The sequence below is a fragment of the Netta rufina genome, assembly GCF_964035555.1.
Source record: "Netta rufina genome assembly, chromosome: 3".
NCBI classification, from domain to species: domain Eukaryota; kingdom Metazoa; phylum Chordata; class Aves; order Anseriformes; family Anatidae; genus Netta; species Netta rufina.
Window position 1 is genome coordinate 117,282,644 of NC_140125.1, and position 27,553 is coordinate 117,310,196.

The following is a 27,553-nucleotide window of genomic DNA, read 5'->3' on the forward strand; positions in this document are numbered from 1 at the left end:
ATTCTTTGTCCCTGCAGAAGGAAAGAATAAGGGGCATTGCACATAGCAAAATTTAAATTTAGGTGAAACAAAGCAATTGGCTACAAGTGCCAGATATTTTAGGGTTTTCTACCTTTTGTAAAACTACTTCCTAACATAAGTAATAACAAAGCAGAATACTGCAAATTTAAATTGAAAGAGAAGAAACCAGTCCATTTACATTTCCAATATTTCTACTTTCTCCCCTAGAATAAATGTTTTTCCGAAATATGATATAGAAAAAAAAATATTTTATCATGTTTTGTACAAACTGCTTTCCCTGGACATGTTTTACCGTGCATTAATGTTAGACAACTCCATTCACTGATATTAAATATATATAATATATATAGGAATATAACACAGTCCACTTCTACATGTAAATACACCATCATTAGGTGGCAGTTCAAAATGACATATTTGCTCAGCTATGAAATATGATAAACAATGTTCTGTAGAGTGTTCCATGTTTAGATTTTTGTTTTTGTCTGGAATTTGATGATGTAATTTAGAATGCCTATTCCATGTATCACACAGGTGTACTTGCTATACGTATGATTATGCATAGTTATAAAGTACATTTATAACCTACATCAATTTATGCTTTCCAGTATTTTTTAAAATATATTTAAAACATTTGCAGATTTATTTTTCTCACACAACACAATAGACACTTTTTTAGCTATTTTTTTCCTACCTATAAGTAGATACATAAGTCCTCTAGTTTCTTTTTTCTCTTGATTGTATTTCTCTATATACACTATTAGCAGTCAGTCATAATCACGATCCCAGCCCCAGGCAAGATGAGAAAGTTTTATACTTTTATATACGTTTTATATTTTTATATAATTTTTTAAGATCATCCAACTGGTTTAGTATAATTTCTTAGCTTTAGTAAATAATATACACCATCTCTGGAAGGATGAGTTATAATGACTGTTCATGTTTTCTTTCCCTTTCTTTTTCACATTAAGTGAAAACATTCAAATTTCAGTCAGTACATTTCTGGTCATGTTAAATAAATGCCAACATTCTATCACTTTCCCCCCCCCCCCCCCAGAAGAAAGCAAGTTTTTTTTTTATTTATTTATTTACTATTATTTTTTAAAATTTATTTTTTTTTTCCAATGGCTAATACATTCTTTGTATTGTTACTTGGGTCTGACTGGGATCAAGATACAGCTGTCCAAAGAATGGCAATTCCACCAGCTTGAAAGGGTTTGATTTTTATCTTCTTTCTACACTGGCATGAAAACAAATCTATCATGCATTTTAATAGAGTTTTGTCTAAAAGCAAAACCTGACACTGAAAGGGAGAATAGCAGAGTAACTGAGTAAAAGAGTAATACAAATTTTGAAGCATCTCAACAAAAATTTAGAAGTTGTAGCTTAAATTTTTAACCTCTGGATGTTTTAAATACAGGGCTGGCTGTCAAGTATATGCCAGTATACAGGCCAGTATATTCTGTGTGATTAACAATTAAATCAATTGAAGTTAAATTAACAATTCAACATTGAATTAAGTTGCTTAGTTGTGGAATCTACATGGCTGGAAATATTAAAGACTAGGTTGAAAATGCCCTGAGTAATGTCATCTAAAGCCCAATTTCAACAGAAGATCTCCAGAATTCCCATCCAACCTGGACTTTTCTACATTCCATCTGATCTGCTTGCCTTCTACAGTTCACCTGATCCATTTGCCTTCTACTTTAATACAGGATGATATGTGCAAATAAAGTGCATAAAAAGTGCAAATTAAAGTGCAAATTTCTCTCCATTGACTAGGGAGTCTTAGCTCAGATGTCAATACTGATTTTTAATCATATGAATCTCAACTGCAGGTATTCTCAGATGGAGGTGTTACAGGTCCTGCATTTCTCCTAATTGTCTGTTTAGAGCATTAACAGGGTCTCCAAAGAAGCAGGGTCCAATGTCACCACTCAAGATGGCACTCAAATAGTCATCTCTGAAAACAAACAAACAGAACTAATGAGCAGATAAGCAAAACCAGACAAACAAATACCCTAATCCCAAAACAGTTCTGGAGCATGTCACTGTTAGTCATTCATACAGATGTACTTCAACATAGTTCTGGTAGCTGACCTATTTTTACCTTCTACTTTGAGATGAGTGCAAGTGTGATCTCAAAGTGCCTATTTCCCACCAGGGAAAGGCTAACTTAGGCACAGATGTTCACACTCCAGTCATCTGTGTTTGATCAGATAAAACCTACACCAAGGTTGTCAGAGTGACAACATGCAGACTAGGGAATGTTCGGTAAATCCTAAAATAAATTTCTGAGTTCTCTGCGTTAATGGAGAGGGGCAGATATTTCCAAAGGCATTTGGCACTCAGTATGGATTTAGGTGATAGTGTCCAATCTCCGTAGATTGTAGTATAATCTGTAGAAGTGTGGAGAAGTTCAGTGTCTACCTTTGTCAAAGACTTTTCACAAAGCCTAGTCAAGTCCTGTGCATTGATTTCCCCACATATAAAATATCAGCTGTGATCTTCATTGTCTTCCCTTTTATTTTGTCTGGTGAATTTTGATTACAAGCTTTTCTGAAAACAGGATTGGTTCTTGTGCTGTACTTCATGGGCCGCTCATCTTTAGAGTGGGGCACTTGTACTGTGCCTGCTCACTTAACTCTTTAAGAAAATATGCTGAAGTGTATGTTTTTTCTCATAGTTCTCTCCTGAGGTAGGAAGCTGTTCTTCCTTTATAGACAGAGAAGTGAAGCACCAAAGGCTGAATCTTGTCTGTTCAAAAAGTTTTATTCCCACCACACTAATTTTTATTACTGATGATCTGAGTTTACAAAACTTGCAAAGCTACACCTGTATACTGGTGGCAGTTGAGGGAGATGAACTCAAGTGTAATGAGTGGTGTTTTCTCATGACAGGAACATACCTCTTATCTTCTGGCTGGCACCATCTGAAGTCTAAGTATGAGCAGGTGAAATGGACTGAAATCCGTATCAGAGACTGGGGGGAGTAGATGTCTACAAGAGTGACTTTATTTTTTATTTTTTTTTTAATGATTATGGAAATTCTTTAAGAAAAAAAAAAAAAAAAAAAAAAAACAAATCCTAACTGACTGACCTGTTTTGTTTACCTACAGGGGAAGCATTACATTTGGCCAGAGACTTCGGCTACACCTGTGAAACAGAGTTCCCTGCCAAGGCAGTGGGAGAGCATATTGCCAGACAGCACATGGAGCAGAAAGAGCAGACAGCAAGAAAAAAGATGATCTTAGCAACAAAGTAAGAAGTGGGGGGGAAATGATGTCATATTGAAAAAGAAATCTGTCTATCACTTTTACATTCTGAATCTGGGGGCTGGAGGGAGGAGTGGGAGTAAAGATCTGTGATTGTGGTGACTGCTATCACAACAGTACTCACTGACAGAAAATGAGAGCAAGCTCCTTTAGAGATGCTGTAAAAGGAACCTTATTTACTATAATGAGGTTTTAGTAGTTATGTTCTCATTGTCTGCAGTTAAGGAGGCTTGTACATCTTAGTCTCAGATTATTTGATTTAAGTGCGTAGAGAGGACATTATTACATGGTAAAAGATTTAGGACAAACTGGCTTTGTCTCCTGTTTGCACAGCAGCAAATACAAGATGTATGAAAAGGAGATCTAAGTTTCTGCTGAAGTATCAGTTTCTGTTAGATAGTTATCTTGTGTCTGCTGAGGGAGTGCTGATCTACACAGGGACAGATCCTCTCTGCTTGTAAAATTGCAAGGGTTTCCCTGAAGTCAAAGGCACTGGAAAAATGTACACCAGCAGGGGAGCTTTGCTAAAGCCATTAAAGATATGCAGAGCCACCCGACTTCAGCCTAAACAAGCCACTCACCTCCCTGGAGCAGTAACATTATGTTAGGATAACATTTCATCTAAGTTAATTAGCCTTGATAAGGGAAGAATTAGCCTCTGTGAGCCATGGGAAACAGGAATAAATAGTCTACATGGCATAACATAGACCTACACTAGGTGTGTGGTATGCTTGCAAGGGTTGGCCTCGAATATAATCAGATACTTCCAGAGCTATGTTACACAGGAAGGCAGCAGGAGAGCTGAGGACAGAAACCAAGACATCATCCACCTCTTTTCTCCATTGCTGGAAATGTTTGAGAATGATACATCCAACAGAGAGTAATTCTTCTACAGTAAGGGTGAAGGCTGAGCAGCCACAGAATTGTCCCTTATATATCAATGTCACTGTGTTTTGTCTAGTTGTGGGGAACAGGATTGCTGGCTTTGATATCCTTCTTGTATCCAGAGCTCTTCACCTTGAAGGTGACTCAGAAGTGACATGCACTGAAACCTCTCTCTGCATTCATACATAGACCATCAACAATCTGCACAATCTGTATCATATAACTTTTTAAGATCTGATTGTAATGCTGGACACTATATAAGCAAGAGTTAAGACATTGCCACAGCTCCAGAATTTGCCCTGACTATAAATGTTACCTAACCTTGTTGGCAGAAATCATCTGCCTTGTTTTCCGGCTCTGAAGAGAGATCACTTTGCCACAGGTGATAATGAGCAGTGGATGACTGTCACGTCCTACCTCCAAAGGCTGTCCCACTGGGGGACAAGTAAGAATCTGCCTACCCTTTCTCACCACTCCATTTCCCTCACTTTTTACTAGGGAGGTGGGGAATCATGGACATACATTACTCCAAACATCCATGAACTTTGGGTTTAAGTTTTTATTCTGTACTAGTAACAACAACGGCAACGTGTTGTTTTTTTTTTTTTTTTTTTTTTTTTTTCCTCTCAACATTTAAAAGCACCATCGAATTGATCAGTGCCTCACCAATAGCCTAAGGATGGGCCACATCCTGCTGCAGTCAGAGCAATTAACAGGGACAGATGGGTCAATGTGTGTGCTACTACTGCCCTCTCCTGCCTGGAAGGAGAACAGTGAATGTTTCACAGACCAGCCCTGTCCAGATACCACAGGAAATGCAGGTCCACGACCATATCAGCATGGCATTTCCCAGCCATACCTCCATGTATCTGACAGTAGATACTCTATTTATCTGACAGAAGTTTATGTTATTCAATTAATGTATTTAATATCTATGTTTGTAATTTAATTAAATTCATAGTTGCCTCATGCCTTGTAAATCAAGACACTAGAAAATGTGGTGGATAGCTATGCTGTCACCAAAAACGAAACTGAAATTGCAGGGTGGAAAAATCATTCAAGGCAAACTATGTCTGTGGAAACAAATAGAGCGTCATTGTGCATGTGTGTTGCCACTGTCCCAATGGGACAGAGCCAGAAGCCCTCAGAAGCATGCCTTTGGCAAAACCAGTGAGATCTTTCATACATGGGGTGTTAAGGAAAAATAAGAGGAAGGAAAAAATATACATTTCTGCAATTCCTAGTAATATTTGTGAAAATCTGTTCTGGGTTCAGACATCCATCTTTAGTGGCTTGGTGCCCAAACACAATACCTATCACCATTTGAGATTAACTGATTATCTAGCTTAGTTATCAGCAGCTACTCCAGAAGGGCATAAATATCTTTTTATTGCTGTCATATTTGGCATTTCTTATGGATGTCTTTGGTATTACGTATCTATGTAAAGAGCCTTTAATGTCTACAATGTAGAAGTCTCCAATTTCTGGTAGAATATCTCATTGTTATCAAGGGCATCTATATCTTGTAGTCAAGCAATGTATCTACCCTGAGTGGGAGCAGTTCAACATCCAGGCACAGAACTATGACCCCTGTGTTAATAAAGAGGCTGCTGCTTTAGATGCCAATAGCCCTCTTTAACTCAAACAAGGCACTAAGCCTGAGGCAATTCTGTTCATTTCCCTGCTCAGCCCTACCTGGTCAGAGGCTATATTGGCAGTATACCGACAGTAGTACATTGAATGAAACCAGGACCATTTTCTGTCATGGAACAGACCACATTAATTGTGCTAAACTACCTGACCTTCTAAAACTACCTCTTGGAAATAATTCCTTGCATTTGATAATCCAGGACCCACATAGGACACAGTACTAGTTGATGCAACAAGTTGGTGTCATGGCCTATGCTAGTAATTTGATGGTCTAGACAATGAAGAATCAGAGCCTTACCTGACCATTATCATGGGAAGAAGAGATGATTGCCAGTGCAGTGTGGAACACAAGAGACAGAAAGGGCAGAACAGGAGTGAAGCAATTTTGGTTAGGAACTGAATGGGTAAGAATGTGACAGACAATGAGAGAAGCCATTCCTATGATTCTACTTCTCCACTTTCTTTGACTGAGTAGATGATTGTTTGGGCACTCCAGAGCAAGGTGCTTAAAAAAAAAAAAAAAAAAAAAAAAGACTGAATTGTCTTAATTCTGGCCAAAGGGTGCTGATGGTGCCCTGTTAACTCTAGACATTTAGGGAGGCTTCGAGACATGATTATGAAACCCACAAGGAAATCTAAAAAAAAAAAAAAAAAAAGTGTTTGGACTTAGAGGTCCCTTAAGCATGGTTTAGTTAACCTTGTAGGGGTGTGGGAAAGACCCTTGATGGCTTTACAACAGGGGATAGAACTTGAGCAGGCTACAGGGGTTACAGGTAGGACAGGTACAGAACTGCTGAAGGCCACATCAACAATTCCACTTGATGGAAAGGCACAGTGTCCTAGGGAAAATATCACAGATTATCACAAGACCTTTCACATGAGAAAGAGAACCAGATACACATTTACACACATCAGAACAGAATACTGTGCATAACTTTTTTATTGTGGGGTTGCTTACAGCCAATACTGGATAATTAATATTTGACCCATGACAACATGTTCTCAGTGTGCTGGTTTTGTGAAAAATAACTTTGAGACAGGATGCAAAGTAACTGCTGAGAACCTCTCTGATGTTTACTCTTTAGATGCCTGGCAGCTCTGCTACACTTGGAATATATCAGGTTCATGGGCACACATTCATCCCATTCTTGTACTCCTAACAAAGGCTTTGGCTGTTTCTAGAGATAGGATCATGGACTAGATGGGCTTTCAGTCTGATTTGGTACATAAGTTTCTATTTTTTACTGATCATATCCTGGAACATCTGGCCATCTTTCACAAATCATTGGGTGCCTCCCTTGCAGGAAAGGCCAGGATTCTCTATTTATGTATTTGTTTTCTTATTTTTTTTAGCTGGAGCCCTTAAGACAGATAATCCCTAACAATCTTTCTTTGCTTATGCAAAACCACAGTCCAACTTCATACATAACTGTCAACCGCCCTCTCTGTCACTACCCCAGGTAATGTTTTGTTGGTAGTGGAGGCACTGAGACATGACTTTGAGTAGAAATCCCTTGAAAAAGTAGGTTACTGCCTTTTAAAGGTTTTCATGTATAATAAAAAAGTTTTCTTCTTTTCTTTCGATCTGCAACATTCAGTAAAGGCTTCTGACATGTGAAGATAGAAGGGAACCTAATTGCACACTTGGTTTTGACATTTTCCTTTGTCAAAATATAAGAACTCGTAAGATGAACTTTTTCAACAGGTAGAAAGTAAAGGTTGGAGGAAGGAGAGAGGAACAGTGTTGACAGGGCCGACTGGGGATAGCAGATTGTTTAGAAGCCAAAATGACTGACTGTTTTCAGTTGTTGAAAGGAACTGTTTTTCCTCTAAGGATCTGATTCATTAAAACTGTATGCCGCATTTACATACATTTCTGCTGAATACCTCTCTTTGCTTGAAAGGCTAAGATGGTGCTGTCTTTTTAAGCAGTCAGTGTCCTTGTCCATACCGATGACAAGCATTTACAGAAATCAACCTTGGATGAAGTCCAGTGTCACAGCGGGAAATAGTTTTCTGCGTCCCTTTCCCGTTAGGAAAGTCTATATCCAAATCTTGTAGAACAGTGATATATTGAAGAGTTAAAACAGATTGGTGGAGTTTTGTAACCGGGTAATGAAGAGACCTAAATACCAAAAAGCTGAGCTTAACCACTTGATTTTTATGTCCCTGTTCCAAAGGGCAAGTGTTACAATGTCATGATGACGAACTTGAACTCTTTCTAGGATCAGATGTACACAGCAAAAATATGCTAACAGAAATCATGTATCACAGAGACCCTCTTTAGTGTTAAAACTGGGCCCATACACAGTTATTTCATCTATAATAACAAAGTAAGACATACACACACTGTGGCATTTTGTTGAGCTTGTCTGTATTATTAAAATATTAGACTGGTTCCTTGAACCAAATGTCTTCTGTACATGTTGTGGGAGGTAGTCCGCACCAACATCTATTTTCAGGAATCAGTTTGGATGCAGCCATACTGTTGGGGAGTTAGGAGAGCATATGCATACAGACTTTATCAGATAATGATAACTGGCTGGAGGATGTAAGAAGAAACCCTGGCACCATATAGTTTAGTGTTTGACAGGTAGTCACTGAGAACGTTACTAGGCCAATACAACTGAGTTTCAGGCTAGTATCAGGTAAATCATGTGAGTGTCCTGATTATCTGGATGTCATCATACCCTTCCTGACCCCACATTGCCTATATTTCTGATACATTTGGTGGAGAATGATATGCCAATTTGGAGAAGTCCTGAGACACACATCTGAATATCTGACCTTTTGTTGTTGTTGTTGTTTTAACTGACTGTCATAAACCAATTGAAAGTAACTTATGGCAATCCATCCAAGTTCCAGATAACATTCTTCAGAGAGCATGCACCAAATTTAACTGTTTTTGTTTGATTGTTTGTTTGATTGATTGATTTATAATGTATTAGTAGCACATTCCTAGACTAATTTGTGAACTAGTGCAATACAACAATAACACAAGAATTAAAATACCTTATTTTCAGGTTTCTCTTACCTTATTTTTAGGTTTATCTTACTGTTAGGTCCTCTATGTATCTCCAGTACTGACGCATCTTGAGAAGGAAAGTCAGAAGGAACAGAAAACCATCCATCCTTTCCAAAGGACCTTAAATTGATGAGAGATCAGGCAAAACAGACCCTGAGCTCTCATTGCAAGATGTCAAAACTGCAGTCTTAGGTCCTACCTAGTGCAAGTTTGCATTGATGGAATTTCTCAATATTAACATGCTTTCAGAGAGGAATTACTCTTCTTCAAGAGATTCTATATGCTGTTTGCTCTGAGAATTTGGGGCAGGAAGGCAAGGGAGGATTCATTTCTCTTTAATTCCTTTAACACTGCCTCTGACAAATATTTGTCATGAATGAAATCACACAGGATTATGGGGATCAGCATTAAAAGAAGGATTACCCCTATCACATTTAAGGATATCCACTTTCCTTTTAGACAAATATGTAAAGAATTCCAAGATCTTCTGAGTCAAGACAGATCACCCCTTGGATCCTCCAGACCGACTCCTATACTAGACCTCGACATCCAGAGACATTTAACACATTTCAGGTATGATTTTGAAAGAAGAGCATTTACCTAAAATTCCTAATTTTGGTAAATACTATGTATAATGATGTAATGGTATTTGTTCCCTTACTTATGACATGTCTATATGTCTATACATAGACCACAATAATGTCTATATTCTCTTTATTGTCTGTGCCTGTTAAAAGCTTATGCTTATGTAGCAAAGAGGCTCAAGCTAGTTGTATTCACCCTGCTGAATGGAGAACAGTCTGAGTTTGAGTCAATCATTTTCTATATCTGCTAGCCAAATTTTCTTATCTTCCTTGTTTTAGATACGAGCCAAATCACAAGCCAACCAAGAGAGAATGTAAATGGTCCGGAAGTGTGGAAACTCAAGTTTTGAGCCACCTTGGCAATATAAATGAATCACTATAACAATGAATAGAGGAACAGTTAAGCTGCATCCTTAAGAATTAACTAAATAGCTCCAGCACTTCCTCTGTGCTACTAAGACCATTTGACAGTATCCCACCAGGAGCATGCTTTTACATAAAGTATATATATATATACTTTATATACTATAAAGTATATATATACGTACATATATATACACTTTAGCCTCCAAAGCTGACTGAACCAGAATGACCTCAAAGCTTACTGCCTGCTGGGAATGGTCTTGCTACACTAATTTCTGAACAATACCTTGGAATGTTCACACAAAAAGGTGTGATGAAACATCTTATAGGTTCTTTTGCCTTTGCTTGGACAACAGAGAGGAATGCATGACTAGCTGAGTCTAGAGATTATTTTCTTTTTCGTAGCCATTAGTTGGTACCTTGGAAAATCAACATGTAAAGAACTATTCCAATGAGTAGCTTACAGGTTGTAACACTAGGCAGATTCTTTAAACCTATAAAGCCTTAGTGTAAAGTTGCATATTTTTTAGCACAGCCAGCTGAGAAACTCTCCATTCATTGGATGTGCAGACAACTTCTGTACTCCAATGTAACAACATCTTTTAGTTATTAAGATTCTCACAGAACATCAAGAATTTACCAGCCAAGTGGTGTGGTACCTAATAGTGCCTGACACTTTGAATGGCATCCAAAATGACCACTACCCCACCTTGTCTATCTGTTGAGACAAGGGTGGGGGGCAAGGATAATGTCTGGTCCACAAATGCACACATTCCTGTTCATTCTTACACAGAACAGTGTTTACCCTATGCATATATGAACACACCTAGACAACCTCACTTCTATTAAAGTGAGTGAGGAATATTATTATTATTACTCATGCAGTAATGTGTACACATACACATACCACCTACACCGATGTATACTTTCCTTTATACACACACTCCAAAATACCTAAATACACATGAAAACCAAGGAAAACATACTTATTTATATGGAATATTCAAAGAATAATTTTAATGGGCAACCTAGACTTGTAGAAAAATAGCTAATTCCCCATTACATGCACATAAAATAAATGTGATAGAGGGCAGCTAATCCCCAAGGAATCCTGTATTTAAAGAAGAAACAGCAGTCAGGATAAAATGCTGACGGCTTCAGCTACAAAAGCTGTCAATTTGTACAAATCCCATCCTTCTTTCTCTGCTTGACTTCAGTGGGTTGGAGTACAAAGCTTCTGTACGAAGTTCCTGGATCAGTCAGTGCTTTCTTTTATGCCTGCTGTAGGCAGTAAGTGTTGGACTGAAGATGGGCACCTAGAAAAGTACGGGTCTTGATCCTACACAGATGCTTCCCTGGGCTTAAATCAGACAGTTGTTTCTGATATCTGTGCTTGGGGAAAGATGAGCACTGCCAGACCCAGAGACTGAGCTGAGGCCATATACCTTTTCCATCTGTTGCACATAAGTTGAGGTCAGATCCAGCTTCTGACCCAGACCTCTAACTCTACTCATCTACATATAGGTGCCTCCATTTCAGCCAGGTAAACCTCCTGCCATAGTCTGTAGGGATTTCATCTGTTCACGCAGTGGAATCTGCAAAGTAGATACTTAATGCAGGCCTAATGTAGACATCTACTTTAACGTGACTTGAATCTCTCTCTGAACTCTGTTGACTTATTAGTCTAGTCCAGACATGCAGCTGAATGGGAGCTCAGCCAACCAGTACATACACAGACACATATTGTGAATGCCTAAGCTTAACGTAGGAAAAAAAAAAAAAAAAAAAAAAAAAAAAGTCATGATTCTCATCCCCTCTATCTGGCAGTCTTCAGAGCTAGGTTGTCTACCACTCCTACCACTACTTGCCTTCCTGAGATTAAATATCACAGAAGGCACATAAGTCTGTCTCAGATCTCTGAGAAGATGTAAGAATTACTCACCATGTTTTCCAGGAGAATGGAGTATTTTCTGAATCAAGGTTTCAACAGAGACTGCTTTTTACCAGTCACTTGGTTTGTCTATCTTTCTCTGAGGGATGATCCTCATATTGAGCCAACCCCTGTCACAGGAAATTTGCACCTGATGATCTGAGGATGAGAGAAGAAAAAGAAATTCATGGTACCCCAACACAGGGAGAAAGTCCTTGTAAACCAGGAACAGCATAGCCACTGCTCTCTGAGGCATACCACAGCTTTCTACTGGTCACAAACAGAAATAGCTCTTTGTCATCATACATCTGTAGAGAAGGGTTTCATAAAAAGATATTGGAAGCATTTACCTAACATAAACACACTAAGAATTCAAATACTTAACATACATTGGACTCCACATGTGTGATCATAAGCTCTCATTTAAGGTTAGAATTGCAAAAGAACAAACTGTTTCAACCTGTTTCAACCCTGCCTATGGCAGAGGGTTGGAATTAGATGACCTTCAAGGTCCCTTCCAACACAAGACATTCTGTGATTCTGTAATTCTATTTGTTACAGTAAAATGAACATATTTCTGATGTATCTATATCTATAAAAAGCATTGCAACTATATGCTAGAGATGTATTTGATATTCTTACCATCGTCACTGTCAAATATTCACTGTCAAATATTCTGATGAAACCTACAACAATTGGAGTCTAAAACTGGACTGTCCTAACAAGTAGCTGATCCTGACTATGCACACAAAATTAGTGTTATTTATGTCCAAAATACTCAAGAGCTATTGGTGCTCTACAAACATGTTTGTTTTTTTTTGTTTGTTTGTTTGTTTGTTTTTTCAGAGGAGGCATAAATCTGAATCAATGGATTCAAGCAGCCATCATAAATTTCATAATATACTTTTTCAATTGTGAAATTTTCATCTTCATTTCTGTCTGTATTCCAGAACTACAGGATTTCTTGCAATAAATACTCTGTCTTGAAGCTGTATAAATCTCTAGATTGGGATGGAGCCAAACTATTACCTCTGGCAAAGACAGGCTTTAACTGGAACTTCTGTCAAGGTTCTGTGAATATTTTAGCAGGATTTAGTGTGTTTTTCAGCCATTATTCAATATGATCTGATTGTAGATATAAATCATCAGAAATCCCATAGTTTCATACAGATTTACTATAACAAGAAGAAGTTAAGAAATTCTGCCTTGTAAACTGTGTTCAAGGCAGAAAAGGAACAATATGAAAACTTGAGATTTTATATATATATATATATTTATGCCGTACAATGTCAGAAAGCAGTAGAGATTTTTTATGACCAGAAAAATTCAGAGGAACCACACAATCCTATATTATTAGAATTAATTATAAGATAATGAAAGACTTTCTGAAGGGTTATAAAATCTGATACCTACAGTATCCAGCATCTACTACCTTAGGGTAAAAGGAACTTTTCTTTAGGAATAAATTACCCTACAGCTGGTAAGTGTGGAATTATATTCTCTACTTGCTTGCAACATTATTTGTTCAACATTAATAATTAAGATCAGGGTTCACAGACTAGCACAGGTCAGATACAAGCAGCAATTCCAGTTTCCTCTGTTTTAAATCTTCAAGGTCACACTTCTCTGTGAAGTTTTTCCACTGAGTCCCAATTCATCAAGATCTTTAAAAATGTGTCCTATCTTAAGCACAGGATAGTAGTCTCCATGAAGGGCTCAGAATTGCTGGGTTTGCTCAAACCCCAAACTCAAAGTTCATACAAAGCTTAAAACAGGGAAAATGTTCAAAGAAGCTGCTAGTGAGTCTGAAAACTGCTGAGTTTTGCACAACTTTACCAGATACACAGAAAACATCTACACCCCTGGTATGACCATGTTTGTGCAGCTGCTCTCTGAGATTCCCATCTGACAAGAATACAGAAAACTCAATGCTGCAGGAAGAATAATTTCCCAGTATTATTTGACCATGAACAAAAAATTCAGCAGACCCTTACATTCATACCAGCAATTATTTTGCACTACCAGAGTCAAGGTTGTGTTATGTATGTTTTATTCAAGATTTTTTCCTTTTCAGTGCATTTTTTTTCAGTGCATCTTACCACAGAGATATTATATTGATATTAGTAAATAAAAAGGGTCAGGACACAAGCATGTATCATTTACTTGTGCTGATTTATAGCAGAAGCCCTTGATTTTTGGTGCCCAATATAATTAGCACTGTACCAAAACATTCCTCGGCACAGTGTCACGTAAATATTACTAATATATACAATAAATAATAACAAAAAAAAAATAATAACAATAAATGCAATATATATAACAATGTACATATTATATATATATTCATAATATATATGTAGCTTGAGGTTTCAAGAACATGCTAGCCCTTACTGTAGCCCAGTTAGCTGCCTTATCCGTGCTACAAATAACTTACGAAGACTTAGAAAATTCCAGCTTTGTCAGGGCTGGTTCATAAATCACAATAATCCTATGGGTTGTGTTGGGCCTGAAAGCCATAACTAGGCAGAATCAGCATTAAGCCATGAGGCAAACAGGTAAACCATGGAAAAATCCATCTCCATTCCTAAGTGCTTTTTGTCCAGACACGCGTGTCTCTTTGTTGTCCTCTAAAGTCTGATCTGTGTAAGTGCATTTATGAGTCCATGAGAGTAGATGGCAAAGCCAGCACATCAGTACTAGAAAAGAACCTAAATACCTTTATATTAAAATTAATTATATTTATATTAAAAGAACCTATATCTTTAGAGAGAGTAATCCATTACTCTGGCTCTTTGCTTTCAAAATGGAATAAGCATCAGGAAAGAGAGAGTAGGAGAATGTGAAAGAGAAGGAGTGAGTGATAGCAAAAAATGGGGAGAATGGAGAAAGGAAAATATATTTAGATAAATCTTAGCTTCTTTTAAAATACCATCTATTACTTGTTATTCAGAATTTCTTCTTCCAAAAATCCCACAGAACCAAGCAAAACTTTTGTGTGCATATGCATACATCTGTCTGTGCAAGAGGGAAAAGCTGGGGGTTTTAATTTATCCTGAAACTTAATCTGTTTTCAAATCCCACTGATGTCAGCAAAGCTGAGATTTCATCTTTATTTTCTTCAGGACAGAAAGGTTATATGAATCTCTCTAGCATTGTAAATTGCTTGTCTTTGGATTTAGAATAGGTAAAACAGCCTAATACATACTCACTGAAACTGAGAAACAGCTCTCAATTATCCAGGTTGATGGGAGGAAAGACGGGTTGGAATAGTTAGAGAAAGCAAAAAGGTGGATGTATACAAGACACGTATATAAGAGGCTATGTCCCAAGGCTTTGAGAATAACTCACTTTAGAAAAGCTTAGAAATGGTGGAACAGGACAATCAGGAACTACAACAGATGAAGACAAGATTGCCTGGAGGCATGAGAGCTCTGAGACATGCACTCAGAGACCATACGGTGCAGGTTAGTTGTGATGTGAGATGGTGAAATTTTGGCTAACCCCTAAACACCCATAATCATGCCATTAACTGAGCAGAGCTGAATTCTGACATTGCAGGTTCCGTCTTATGAATCTGGATTAATGTTAACCAGCACAATCATCTAACAGCAACCTTTTTCATTTAATGGTGTGCAGGTAGATCTTGATGATGCAGAAGCATGTCAGTATGAGAAACAGTTGGAGTTAACTCACTTGTTACCTATCTTTGGCACCTTTGCACTTCCCAGGCATTTAGTGCATCCAACCACCCGCAGAGCATAGAACAAGACCAGAAGAACTGATAGCTTTCAGTCGTATAGATCCCTGCAGTGAAGAAGGGATCTTCTGCTGTATTTCAGAGAAGGAATGGAGATACGTAAAAATCTAGACTCCCTCGAAGATAAAAGCAAACTTATCTATTAACTGTGTGGGTATGGTTCTGGATACTGGAACACAACAGTCTATAATGTTTGATTGTTATTGTTTTGGTTTGGTTTGGTTTGTTTTTTTGGTTTGTTTGATTTTGTTTTGTTTTTATGAACTTGGCCTAGACCAACTCTTCCTGTCACAAGCAATTCCAAGGCACAAGACAATCATGTCCCTGTCAAGGGGATGTTCCCAGTTGGAATCTTAGAAATAGCCACCACTTTTCAGATTAAAATACTTGAATAATGGAGATGAGGCCAGACTGTGTTAGATCTCTCTTGAGCAGAGGAGGAACCTTTGCACTCTTCACCTTACTAGCACAGATATAGGTAACTAAAGCTGTGCCTTAGCCCCAGTTTAAGGACCTTGGGGTTATTTAACTGTCTCATGAATGTGGAGGTCTAGGTCATTTTAGAGACCATCCTGTGTCACATGCATCAACTACTCCCTCAGCTCAAGGCTTGTTTGTGAGCTCTGCATCACATCTGCCAGCCTTACAAATGCTCTGGATGTCCTGTAGCATCTCTTGCATGGGTGAGCTTGCATGTTCACTTTCCATTCCTGTTTTTTAAGTTTTCTCTTTTGCAGAGGAAGATTTCAGACTGGATTGTGAATGAAAGCCCTCGAGTATGTTTATCTAGTGTGGTGGCTTCTGCATTAAACCAAGGCTGGAATTCTGGATCTAGGATCCTATTTTATTCATTTCATATTTAAGTCTGTTGATAAAGCATCGAAGCAGTCTTCCGTCTAAGGAGCAGAATTTAGGACATCCCTCCAACCCAACTAAAAGTTGAAAACAGTAAATTAGTGCATTTGATATGATTTTAGTCCCTCTTTCTCTCCTGTTGAATGTAGAGAGCATGTATCTACTTCTCTTTTCCATTCCACAGCAATATCCAAGCTTCCCACAGATTCATTCAGGGATCTGAGAGTCACATTGATATGTATTGTCTTGTCTTTACATTCATAACCTCCCTTTTCTTCAGAACAGCTTTGCTGTCTGACATTGCTCAGTCTTGCAGTGAAAGTGTGGTTTTATGAAAGAGTATATTTTATTAAATGATTTCTACTAACTGTATGAGCAGATGCACGTTCTTAGAATGAGAGGTCTCCCCTTATCTAGAAGATATTATAATAAGAAATGTTTTAATAGGAAGTAGATATCATGGTTTTTGAACTTTTGTCAGAAGTCTTTTATAGCTCCTAAAAAGCTTGTGAAAACTACCTTTACCGCAAATCCCACCACAAATGAACTCCCACCTGAAAAAAAAAAAAAGCCTCCCCCCCAAAAATAATCTGTGTTGGGGAGAAAAAAAAAAAAAGTGAAACAAAAAAAAAATACTTATAAAGAGAATACTTTCTGAGATTATATTAAAGAGTGCTGTACAATTTTCTTGGCTTACATAAGTACAGGCTTCCTCAACTCATTTGTCAGCCTTACTTTTTCACTTGTGAGATTGGATATAAATATGTTTTTTACAGCTGCTTTTGGGTCACTTGCGTCTACAAGAACTTGCACTAGATAGAAAGCTCAGATATCCTACTGATGTCATCCATCCCATAGGGAAAGATGAATATTTACTGATTACAGAATTTGAACTTGATCTTCTAAGGTTACATTTCATCAAGGTGCAAAATCCTATCTAGATAATCTATTTCACATATGAAAAATAACAACAGCAAAATAGCAAGGGGGAAACTTTTTTTGCAAGTGGCACTTCTTTTGGAGCACAAACCTTATATAAACAGACAAAAATAATAGGCTCAGAATACTAAAGCTAGAAAATAAAAGCAATCATTATCCTCTCAAATTATTCTGTGTTTTGCTTAGCCATTCAGCTGATATGAAACACCCTCACTATGAAACTGTTTGAGACAAGAGTTTTGTCATTTAGTTACTCTCTGAGCCTGGAGCTGTCAGCCTCCTGTGAGTGCCTGGCATCACACTGACAAGGTGACACAAAAAGTGACAGGCAGAAAAACAGAGGCTCAGACATTGGGAGCAGTAAAAAAGTAACATCCTTCTTTCTGAAGGGTAAAAAAGAGCAATGAAATAGGTTTTGAAATTAAGAGCATTTTTTAAATTGTAACAAAAAGCCAAGACCAAGTTCTTACTTGTGAGTTGCCTTTACAGATATGCTTACCACCCTTTTATATTGTTCTCTATTTCTTATACTTCTTTTCCTATCAGGAGGTAGAGGAGCTGCTGTCATAATTCCAGTCATTTTGATTAGCAATAACAGCGTTCTGTTTAGATGCATGGACTGGAAGAAGCTTGGTGTGAGACTACATGGTGAAACAGCTCCAGTGCCCTCTAGAGTTCCCTGATTTCCATGATCTCTCAGAATCTGGCTTTTGATTCAGCTAGTTGCAAAAGAACGCATTGGTTCCTAGTGCTGAGATAATAGCAATCAATAAATTGTTCCTTTCTTTTTCCTTTTGTTCTTTCTTTTACTTGGCCTTATGTTTGCCGAAAGCATTAGAGATCCTTCCTCTTGGATTTGTCACTCATTCCTTTTTCCAGAGATTCCATCTTCAATCTTTTCATAGCAGGGATTCTATCATCTCCTCCGGTTCTGCTTATAACCAAAATCATTTTGAAAGGATTTGAACATTTTTATGTGTAGAGGCTGAATTGTTAAGATAGAGAAATCGTAAGAATTTTGTTATGAGTCTTATAGTACTTCTTCACAGAAAGGGTGATCAAACATTGGAACATACTCCTCAGGGAAGAGATGGAATCCTATCCCTGGAGGTATTTATGAGATGTGTGGACATAGCACTAAGGGACATGGTTTACAGAATCACAGAATCACAGAATCACAGAATTTCTAGGTTGGAAGAGACCTCAAGGTCATCGAGTCCAACCTCCAACCTAACGCTAACAGCCCTCCACTAAACCATATCCCTAAGCTCTACATCTAAACGTCTTTTGAAGACTTCCAGGGATGGTGACTCCACCACTTCCCTGGGCAGCCTGTTCCAATGTCTAACAACCCTTTCAGTGAAGAAATTCTTCCTAACATCTAACCTAAAACTCCCCTGGCTCAACTTAAGCCCATTCCCCCTCGTCCTGTCACCAGGCACGTGGGAGAACAGGCCAACCCCCACCTCGCTACAGCCTCCCTTGAGGTACCTATAGAGAGCGATAAGGTCACCCCTGAGCCTCCTCTTCTCCAGGCTGAACAAGCCCAGCTCCCTCAGCCGCTCCTCGTAGGACTTGTTCTCCAGGCCCCTCACCAGCTTCGTCGCCCTTCTCTGCACCCGCTCAAGCACCTCGATGTCCTTCTTGTAGCGAGGGGCCCAAAACTGAACACAGTACTCGAGGTGCGGCCTCACCAGAGCTGAGTACAGGGGGACGATCACCTCCCTCGCCCTGCTGGTCACGCTGTTCCTGATACAAGCCAGGATGCCGTTGGCCTTCTTGGCCACCTGAGCACACTGCTGGCTCATATTCAGCTGACTATCCACCATCACTCCCAGGTCCTTCTCTGCCTGGCAGCTCTCCAACCATTCCTCTCCCAGTCTGTAGCTCTGCTTGGGGTTATTGCGCCCCAGTTTAGTGGTGAGTCATTTCCAACCTGGATGATTTTATCATTCTATGATTTTATATTCTTTTTAAAGTCACAATTTATGGGGTTAGGAGATCTGATGATCTGTTTTCTTTTCTTTACCCTCTTCATTAACAAATAAGTTCCTTGTTTAATGAGGAAAGAGTAAATATGTATTAATCAGAGATGAGAAAAGCATAGAGACTAGACAGATTCTCAGTCCAGCACTTAAGATTTCTTCTGATTCCAAGGAAATGTCATTTCCTCATTCCCAAATTACTGGGAATTGCTTTGTCATCCACGTTTATAATGTTTAGCTCTTGGTCTTTCTCATTTGAGGGCGATGGGACTTCTCAGCTATATTATCAGCTTCACTGGAGAAATCTACACATGACATTTGGTTGAATCTCATTTACTTCTGTGCCTTGTTGTAGGGCAGAGATGTGACCACTGACTAAGTTAAAGGAGAGACTAAATGAACTGTGCAGGAACAGGAACAGCAAAGGCTCTTTGAGTCACATGGACACACTCACAATTTTCTCAAAAATACCCAGTCGTCTCAGATCTTTCTGTGGTCTCATTGGTGTATTTGGCTCCCCAGACAGTGATGGGCAGCAAGGCCACTTTTCATCCACAGTGAGGCAGAAGCCAGTATACTTTTTTTTCTCATTAAAAACTAACAAGTAACAGGGTTATCCAGTGTTTTATCTGGGGACTTTAATATGCTGTGCTGGAAGCATTTATTGGCAAACATCCAAGGGCTTCTATGAGTGCCACGTGTAATATTGTTCCATGGCTAAATCTTTGTCTTATAGCTCAGAAACACTATAGACACAGTCTTGGATATTTCAGACATTCCCTGGGCAATTTTCCTAATGTGGAAAATCATCTCTGAGGTCCAAAATCTTCAGAGCTGAAACAGAATATTTTGGAAATAGGGGGCATCAGCTCTGGTGCTCTATGGTAGTTTCACCCTGATGGGCAGGTAAACTTTACCACCAGTACTCTCTCACTCCCCCTACTCACATAAAATAAAAAAGGGCTCAAAGGCTGAGATAAGAACAGGGAGATCACTCACTGATTACCATCACAGGGAAAACAGATTCAACATAGGTAGATTAATGTAACTATGACTAGTGAACTAGAACAGAGAAACTAAAAGCAAACTAAAAACACCTTCCCCCCTCCATTCCTTTCTACATCACCCCTCTCTCCCCCTCTCCCTGAGCAGCATAGGGGAACAGGGAATGGGGTCTGCAGTCAATCCCTGATGCTCTCTGCTGCTCCTTCGTGGTCACTCTCTGCCCCTGCTCCACATGGGGTCCCTCCCACGGGATACCATCCTTCCCAAACTGAGCCTGTGGGGGCTGCCCACAGGCAGCAGCTCTTCAAGAACTGCTCCCACATCAGCCCGTACCACAGGGTCCATCCCCCAGGAGAAAACTGCTCCAGCATGAGTCCCCCACCGGCAGCAGTTCTCCCCAAAAACCCTGCTCCTGCGTGGGCTCCGCTCCATGGGCTGCAGCTCCAGCCCGGGGCCTGCTCCTGCAGGGGCTCTCCATGGGCCACAGCCTCCTCCAGGCCACATCCACCTTCTCCACCAGGGGCTCCTCCATGGGCTACAGTGTGGAGATCTGCTCCACCGTGGAACCCATGGGCTTCAGGGAGGCAGCCTGCTCCACCAGGGGCCTCATCACAGGCCACAGGGCCTCCTCTATTCCTGGAGCACCTTCTGCTCTCCTTCTACACTAATCTTGGCATCTGAAGGACTTTTTTCTCTTTGCATTTTCTCACTTCTCTCTTCCAGCTGCTGCTGTGAAGCAGGTTTTTTGTTTGTTTATTTGCTTGCTTTGTGTTGTTATTGGTGGTTTTGTCCTTTCTTAAACCTGCTGTCACAGAGGCACAACCAGCATTGCTCACTGGCTCAGCTCTGGACACCAGTGGGTTCCTTTCCAGTGTTGGCTGGAGCTGTCCTTTATCTAACAAAGGACTGTTTCTGGGCTCTTCTCACAGAGGCCAAACTTGTAGCACCCTTTACCCCCCTACTACCAAAACCTTGCCATGTACGTCTAATACACATTGCTCTCTTTTTTCCACTGCTTCTTATATGCAGTAAAATGAGGTCCATCTGGTTAGGAGAACATGCCCTTAATACACTTGTTCAATTATGAATGGAAAACAAGCCCAAGGACTTACTTTGCAAGGCAACTTTTGTATATGCTGTTTACCACTCTGATCCTATAGACTATTATCCCTGTAATATATGCTGCTGGTGTTCCAGTGTTCATCTTGACTATCAGCCTAACTTGTGCCATGGTTTGGTCCACTCACCTTCTGAAGTAAAGTTTAATTCTCAAGGCATCCTACATAAGGCAGACCTTGCAATCAGAAGAAACCCTTGGAAGTCAGTAGAGAGACCTCTAACTTAGGAAGTTATCTGTATCACTATGAAGATTTAAATATTTTTCCATTTCATTTACAACCATCAAAAGTTTTATCAGATATCATTATTTGTCATCTGCCACATATTGTTAAATCCAGGTAATCATGAAGTGGTTTTCACACTCAAAATTCTGAGAAACTCCAAACAATATGTTCAAGCTTGCTTTTTCTTCATCATTATTATTGTTTTAAAGTATTTATTTATTTTAAATGAGGGTGTAAACATTCTGTGCAGATGGCCTCTTCCCTCCCCCCTCCACCCCCCAGAGAGGGAATCTGTTTCTTTTGCCGCATGTTGAAGTTTCACCAGTCTAGGGTATGGAGAAGTCCTTGAGGTAGCTGCCAAATAATAGTCCAAGCCTTCAGGCATACTTGGATCTTTCCATTTTTAAGTAAGGCCATCATTAAAATATGAGCATACATAATTGCATCATAGCACTGAGCAGGATTGCAGGCTGGTCTGGATGTCTTTAAGCATAAGGATTTATAATACATTGACCTGCTATTCATTGCATTCTTTCTGCATCTCTTCATAAACAGTACCAAATCAGAGATTTTAACCTTACATTTTAGAACAATAAAATTTCTTGGTTTAGGGGTTGCAATTAAATGCACTAGAACACTGAGAATACTCAGATGATTCTACTATAAAAACTCTAAGTTTAATTTTAGGATCTTAAACCCAAAAGACAGTCTTACAATGAAAGCAACCCTCTTAGTAGATGGGGTTCAATTCACAAACAAAAGTGAACTGAATTTAGTGGGAGCTCAGTCAGTCTAAACATCATGCATTTAAATGTGACTTTCAGGAAGTGTGTTTTAATGCTTTGCCATTAGTCTTCTGCCGGTCACACTTTGGATTTCAGTGTAAAATCAGAATTTCTTCCCAACTTGAAACTTACTTTCATTGGCAAAGAGAAATTATCTGTCTTTCTTAGATTTCTCAAAGACTTGTAGATAAACAAAGATCACCAAAGTTAGAGTAATGGGAGCTACTCATAAAAATGTAAGATAAAATAGAAGATAATATCTCTCAGTCTTTTTATGCTCATTACATAAAACAGGGCTAAAAAAAGTACATCCTCACAGGAGTGTGCCATGGAGGGCTGGTCAGAAATTTTCCATAAAATAGTTTCTTTCAATAAGTATCATGGGAAAGTTAATAGGCTTTGCATATCTCCATCTGTGGGGAAGAATACTTTCAACAGGAATCAAATGAGTTGTCATGAGACTGCACTGCCATTTCAAGGCTGGTTGTTTGCTGTTGTTTAATAATAAATACAAATCTGCCTTGAAAAAAACTGATTTTGGATTATTTGTGGTGTGTAAAAGCTTAAAAAGCAGATCTGTAAAGGTGATAGATGCATAACTCACCCCACAAAATTCTTTTGCTGTGAACTTCAGTTTTTACACAAGAAGTTGAAGATTCTGTCCAGTATGAAATACTAATATCAAGGTGTCTCCATATCAGCTGGTTGTTTAGGCTTTCCATTTCACTATATCTATGGAAAGATATAACTTAACGAACATTAACATGAGACATATTTTTAGATACTACAAGGTATACCATCAGCCCATTGCTGCTTTAAAAGGGTATTCTCCTGTAAGCCCTCTGCATTACCTGCTCAACTGGCACAAATATCTTGTTACTATAAGACATCTAAATCATATATCATCATATATTCTTGCTCAAATCCATGGCATAGCCAGAAAAATAAAATAATAATAATAATAATAATAATAATAATAATAATAATAATAATAATAATAATAATAATAATAATAATAAAATAAATAAAATAAATAATAAAAATGGTGTAGCTTATCATAAAAGAGGCTTTTCTTATGCTTAGTCATACTCCACACACCTTTGACCATATTGAAATCCCCAGGGCACAATTCAGTTGCCTAAACATCGGTGTATAGTACCAGTGCACAAAGATGCACAAAGATAACCTGCATGGCCTCAAAACACGTAGAAGCAAGGTGAACTTAAGTTCTATATCGTGTCTACCAATTCTGTGCTGTCGTTGTAGGTGCCATAGGGCATCTCAAGTCAATGAAGATTCTTACACATAGGAAACTGACTTGAGTTCTCTTTGATTGTAATGGAAGTTTAGGCACTGTTGACGGATACAGCTACAAGTTGATGTCTTTGCTTACATATGTTAATAACAGACTTTGTTCCATTCTGTTTTCTACAGTCTTGTTCAGCATTTGAGAACATTTAAATCTTCTGCCCTCATTCTTAACCCTATGGATATTTTTTTCTGGGCCAATCTCTGTAAGGTTTCACTACAGTATTCCAACTTTGTTCTTCAGGGTGTATTGAACTAATATATGAACACAGTACTATTTCTTTTGCTCAAGAGTGGAAATGTTCAAAGACAAGCAGACCAGGAGAATTCTTTGCTATTCAATACTTTCTTAAACTTAGCATTCCTGTCTGCTGGAAATTAATGATTGCAGGTATTGTCAACTGTTTAAGTTGATAGTGGTTTATTTTACACACAAGATCATTAATATCTTATACATCTCTCAATATAGTCAGTTCCCCCAAACAGGACCCAGAAGATCATACAAGCACTGTAAAAATCACAAAATATTATAACTAATAATGATAGTTTGGGACTTTATTTTTTTTTTTTTTTTGCTCTCTAATAATCTTAGCTTCTTCACATTTTCATTTCTCTGGACTAATGAAAGACAGAAATGAATATAAAGTGCAACACAAAATCTTGAAATCACCTGACTCATAAATATCAGAATTGAAAGCACTAAAAATAATCTTATCTGTATGCTATGGTTGATATTGTTTCTGCAAGTATTAAAAACATCAGACAATTATAATGATTTTTTTTTTTCTTGGTAAGCCAAACATTTCTCAAAAACAAACAAATGAAAAGTTTGAAGTTAAAGCCATATATTTTTACCTCTCTACAATTTTAAACTGAAAAGATAAAGATATTACTATAAATCCAAATTTCAAGAGTCCAAACTTCAAGAGTCATGTGGTATCATTAATTGATGTCTGCAAAATAGTCCTTATAAATATTTAATTATCATTTTCCTCTCATTACTAACTGGAGATAAACATAATTTCCTGCTTTGAAAAGTGCCTGGAGCCATAGATAAACATTCTAAAAGTGAGTTATTTGTTAATCGCCTTTGGGAGACCTTTCACAAAAGACTGGACCATTCCCAATCTGAAACGGAGACATATTTCCCCACTGAGTTCTTATTTTGGTTAGGACTCATATAAGTTTGGTTTCTTTCTTAGGATACTGGTATTCCTAGCAAACAAGATTCCCATGTCCAGCAGAGACAGAAAGATCACCCTGAAAAACATGTTGGAACCTTCCCATATTTGTTTTCCATATGTCCAGTATTCTGGCAATTGTCCATGTTTTGTATAACGTCTATTCCATGGGCCACTGTTTTTCTACTATTTTCTTAAACAGCTGGAAAGACTAAGAAGCCAAAATGCAGAGGAGAGGAATTCTCACTGAAATGCAATGTTCCCATTTCTAACCTATGTGTGGCTCTCTGTTTTAGATCAGGGTTTACTGAGATGGTGCCTCAGACACCCAGAGAGTTACCATAAGGGCAAAATCTTAACTAGAATGAGATGAAGTAGTCATTGTTTTGGAAGAATCACTGTAATGTGTTTTTTCTCCCTCACCCAAACCAATATAAAATATTGATTTCTGAAAAATATCTGCAGAGCCAAAAATCAGCTTATTATCCTCTCCTTGTTTTCTTCTTCCCTAAGCAGAACTGGGATGTCTGAAATAAATATTTTAAATACTGCAATGACATTTCAACCTCTGAAATAATTTTCCACTTATGTTTCTATATGAAAGTTAAAAATCATTAAAGATTTTTGGTTAGTTGGTTCATTGCTTTCTCTTCTGTTTCTGTTCTTGTTTTTCCTACAAGTTATCAAAATGATTTATTACAATGATGAAAAGAATTTGGTTGCCCGTATGAAGGTGTCTAGTACCACATGAGATGCCCTGAATCTTATGTGAACAACTTGTAGTGTACACGTAGCATTTAAGCAGGCAGGGCTGGAGTCAGTTGCCTAAAGAGTGGTCTCTGGTACCATTTCCAAAACCCTTGCAAAGCTGTTATCTGACACAGGAACAAACATGCATGCTCCTGTATCTGCAAGTGGAAGCCAGACAGATGCCCAAAAGCATCTCAAGTGACTATAGATATCTATGGGTGCAAATAAGTGCTTCTTTAAATTTAAATTAAATTAATCTACCATCAGACTGCCTGACTACTCCACAAATACATAATTTCAGTTATTATTAAGTGAGGAGCAACAGTGAAAATCACCTGCTTTGCAGTTCAGGAAAACAAGAACAAATTCAGCATTAACTTGAGAAAACACCTTATTTAGGTGAAAGATGCAATGAGGTAAATCTATTCTAGGAAATTCAACACCACCACAGCAAGAAATGTTGGAACTTGGGTATTTTTACTATTAATTTGTTAGGAAAATCTGTGGATTTAGCCTAGCTGAACTAGCCCTAGGTGAAATATTTCCTGGGTGTTGTTGGGCCTTAGCAATGGCCAGGAGCTATTCCCAAATGGCAGTTTGGATTCCCCACTGTTGGATATTCAGAGGGTTTAGCAGCATAGACAAGACCAAACTGTGGCTATTGCCCTGGCATTGCATAACTTATTAATACATATGCAACTATACATAATTCCATGTAGGATAATCAAAGCTTGTTGTTTAACAGTCTGACCTGGGAGATTGGATAAACCACACAGAACTGGTTTCATATACCTGAGAAAGAAGGGAGCCAAACCTTCTGGGACAAGAAAAGTAGCAATGCTGCAGGGTCTTGGGCATGGATTTCTCTTGGTCTCTCTGAAGTCAACAATACTGTGTCAATCTGCATCAGCCACAGATCTGTCCCACGGTGTTTCAGAAGTGATACTCCTACCAAAAACAACCTTTGAAGCTGTGTGTAGTCTGCTTTTCTGCTCTATTTTTTTTTCCTTTCTGTTTCTCCTGCAGGTAATAAATAGTTTAGGGAGCAAATCTTGAATTTCACTATAGCAAAATCAGCTTACTGTAAACTCTTTGACGTATGTGAGTGCAAATATATTTATGTGTGTGTGTATATTTCTTTTTCTCTTTCTGTCTCCTTCCCATTTGTAGTTTGATCACTCATGGTTTTGGAACTCCTGCAATATGTGCTGCCCTAAGCACTTTCCAAACTGTTCTCAGTGAAATGCTGAACTACTTGGAAAAGCACACATCGCACAAAAACGGAGGAGCGGCGGAATCCGGCCAAGGACACGCCAACTCGGAGAAAGCCCCCCTGCGGAAAACTTCAGAGGCTGCTGTGAAAGAGGGCAAAACAGAAAAGACAGACTAGCTACATCAAACAGAATCTATTTCAAGAGAGTCTTGCTGCTGATATTTTTTTTAAATATATATATCATTGAGGGCGATTTATCTCCAGTGGACCAAATCCAAAAAAAGGGGGGAAAAACAAAAAACATTAAAAAAAAAAAGAAAAAAGAAAAAAAAAAGAAAGAAAAAAAGAGACAGATTAAAACAGAGAAAGAGAGAGCATGAGAGAGGAAAGTATTCAATCCTAAGAACAGCAGTGTACAGTAATTGTGTGATGAAATTGTCACTTTTTTTAAATTTATGTTGCTCTAAACTACTTTTTTGTGCACGTAGTATTTGATTGTTCTGAATGATACACTAACACTGTTTTTATAAGCACTTCTGGACTTGGCTGAGGTGGCACATGAAATTTGTCACAGGCTAACTTGAAGCACTTTCTTCTCTGGCAGCACAGTTAGGGCCAGAACATCGGTTGTGGGACATGCAGTTCCAGCATATTGGTTTTGCTCACATGCTGGATAGATTGAAAGAAGGGCTTCTTCTGA

General features: G+C 38.4%; 1 protein-coding gene across 1 annotated transcript in view; it reads left to right on the forward strand.

Moving 5' to 3' along the window:
* Positions 1–27,030, forward strand: part of TFAP2D (transcription factor AP-2 delta) — a gene marked incomplete at both ends in the record, with an annotated part of 51,048 nt that extends 24,018 nt beyond the window's left edge. The window contains 3 exons of the mRNA XM_084284591.1: positions 3,140–3,281; positions 9,315–9,428; positions 26,811–27,030. Of these exons, the coding sequence (XP_084140717.1) occupies positions 3,140–3,281; positions 9,315–9,428; positions 26,811–27,030 (476 nt within the window). The remainder of the gene's footprint in view (positions 1–3,139; positions 3,282–9,314; positions 9,429–26,810) is intronic.
* Between the last annotated feature and the right edge of the window lie 523 nt (positions 27,031–27,553).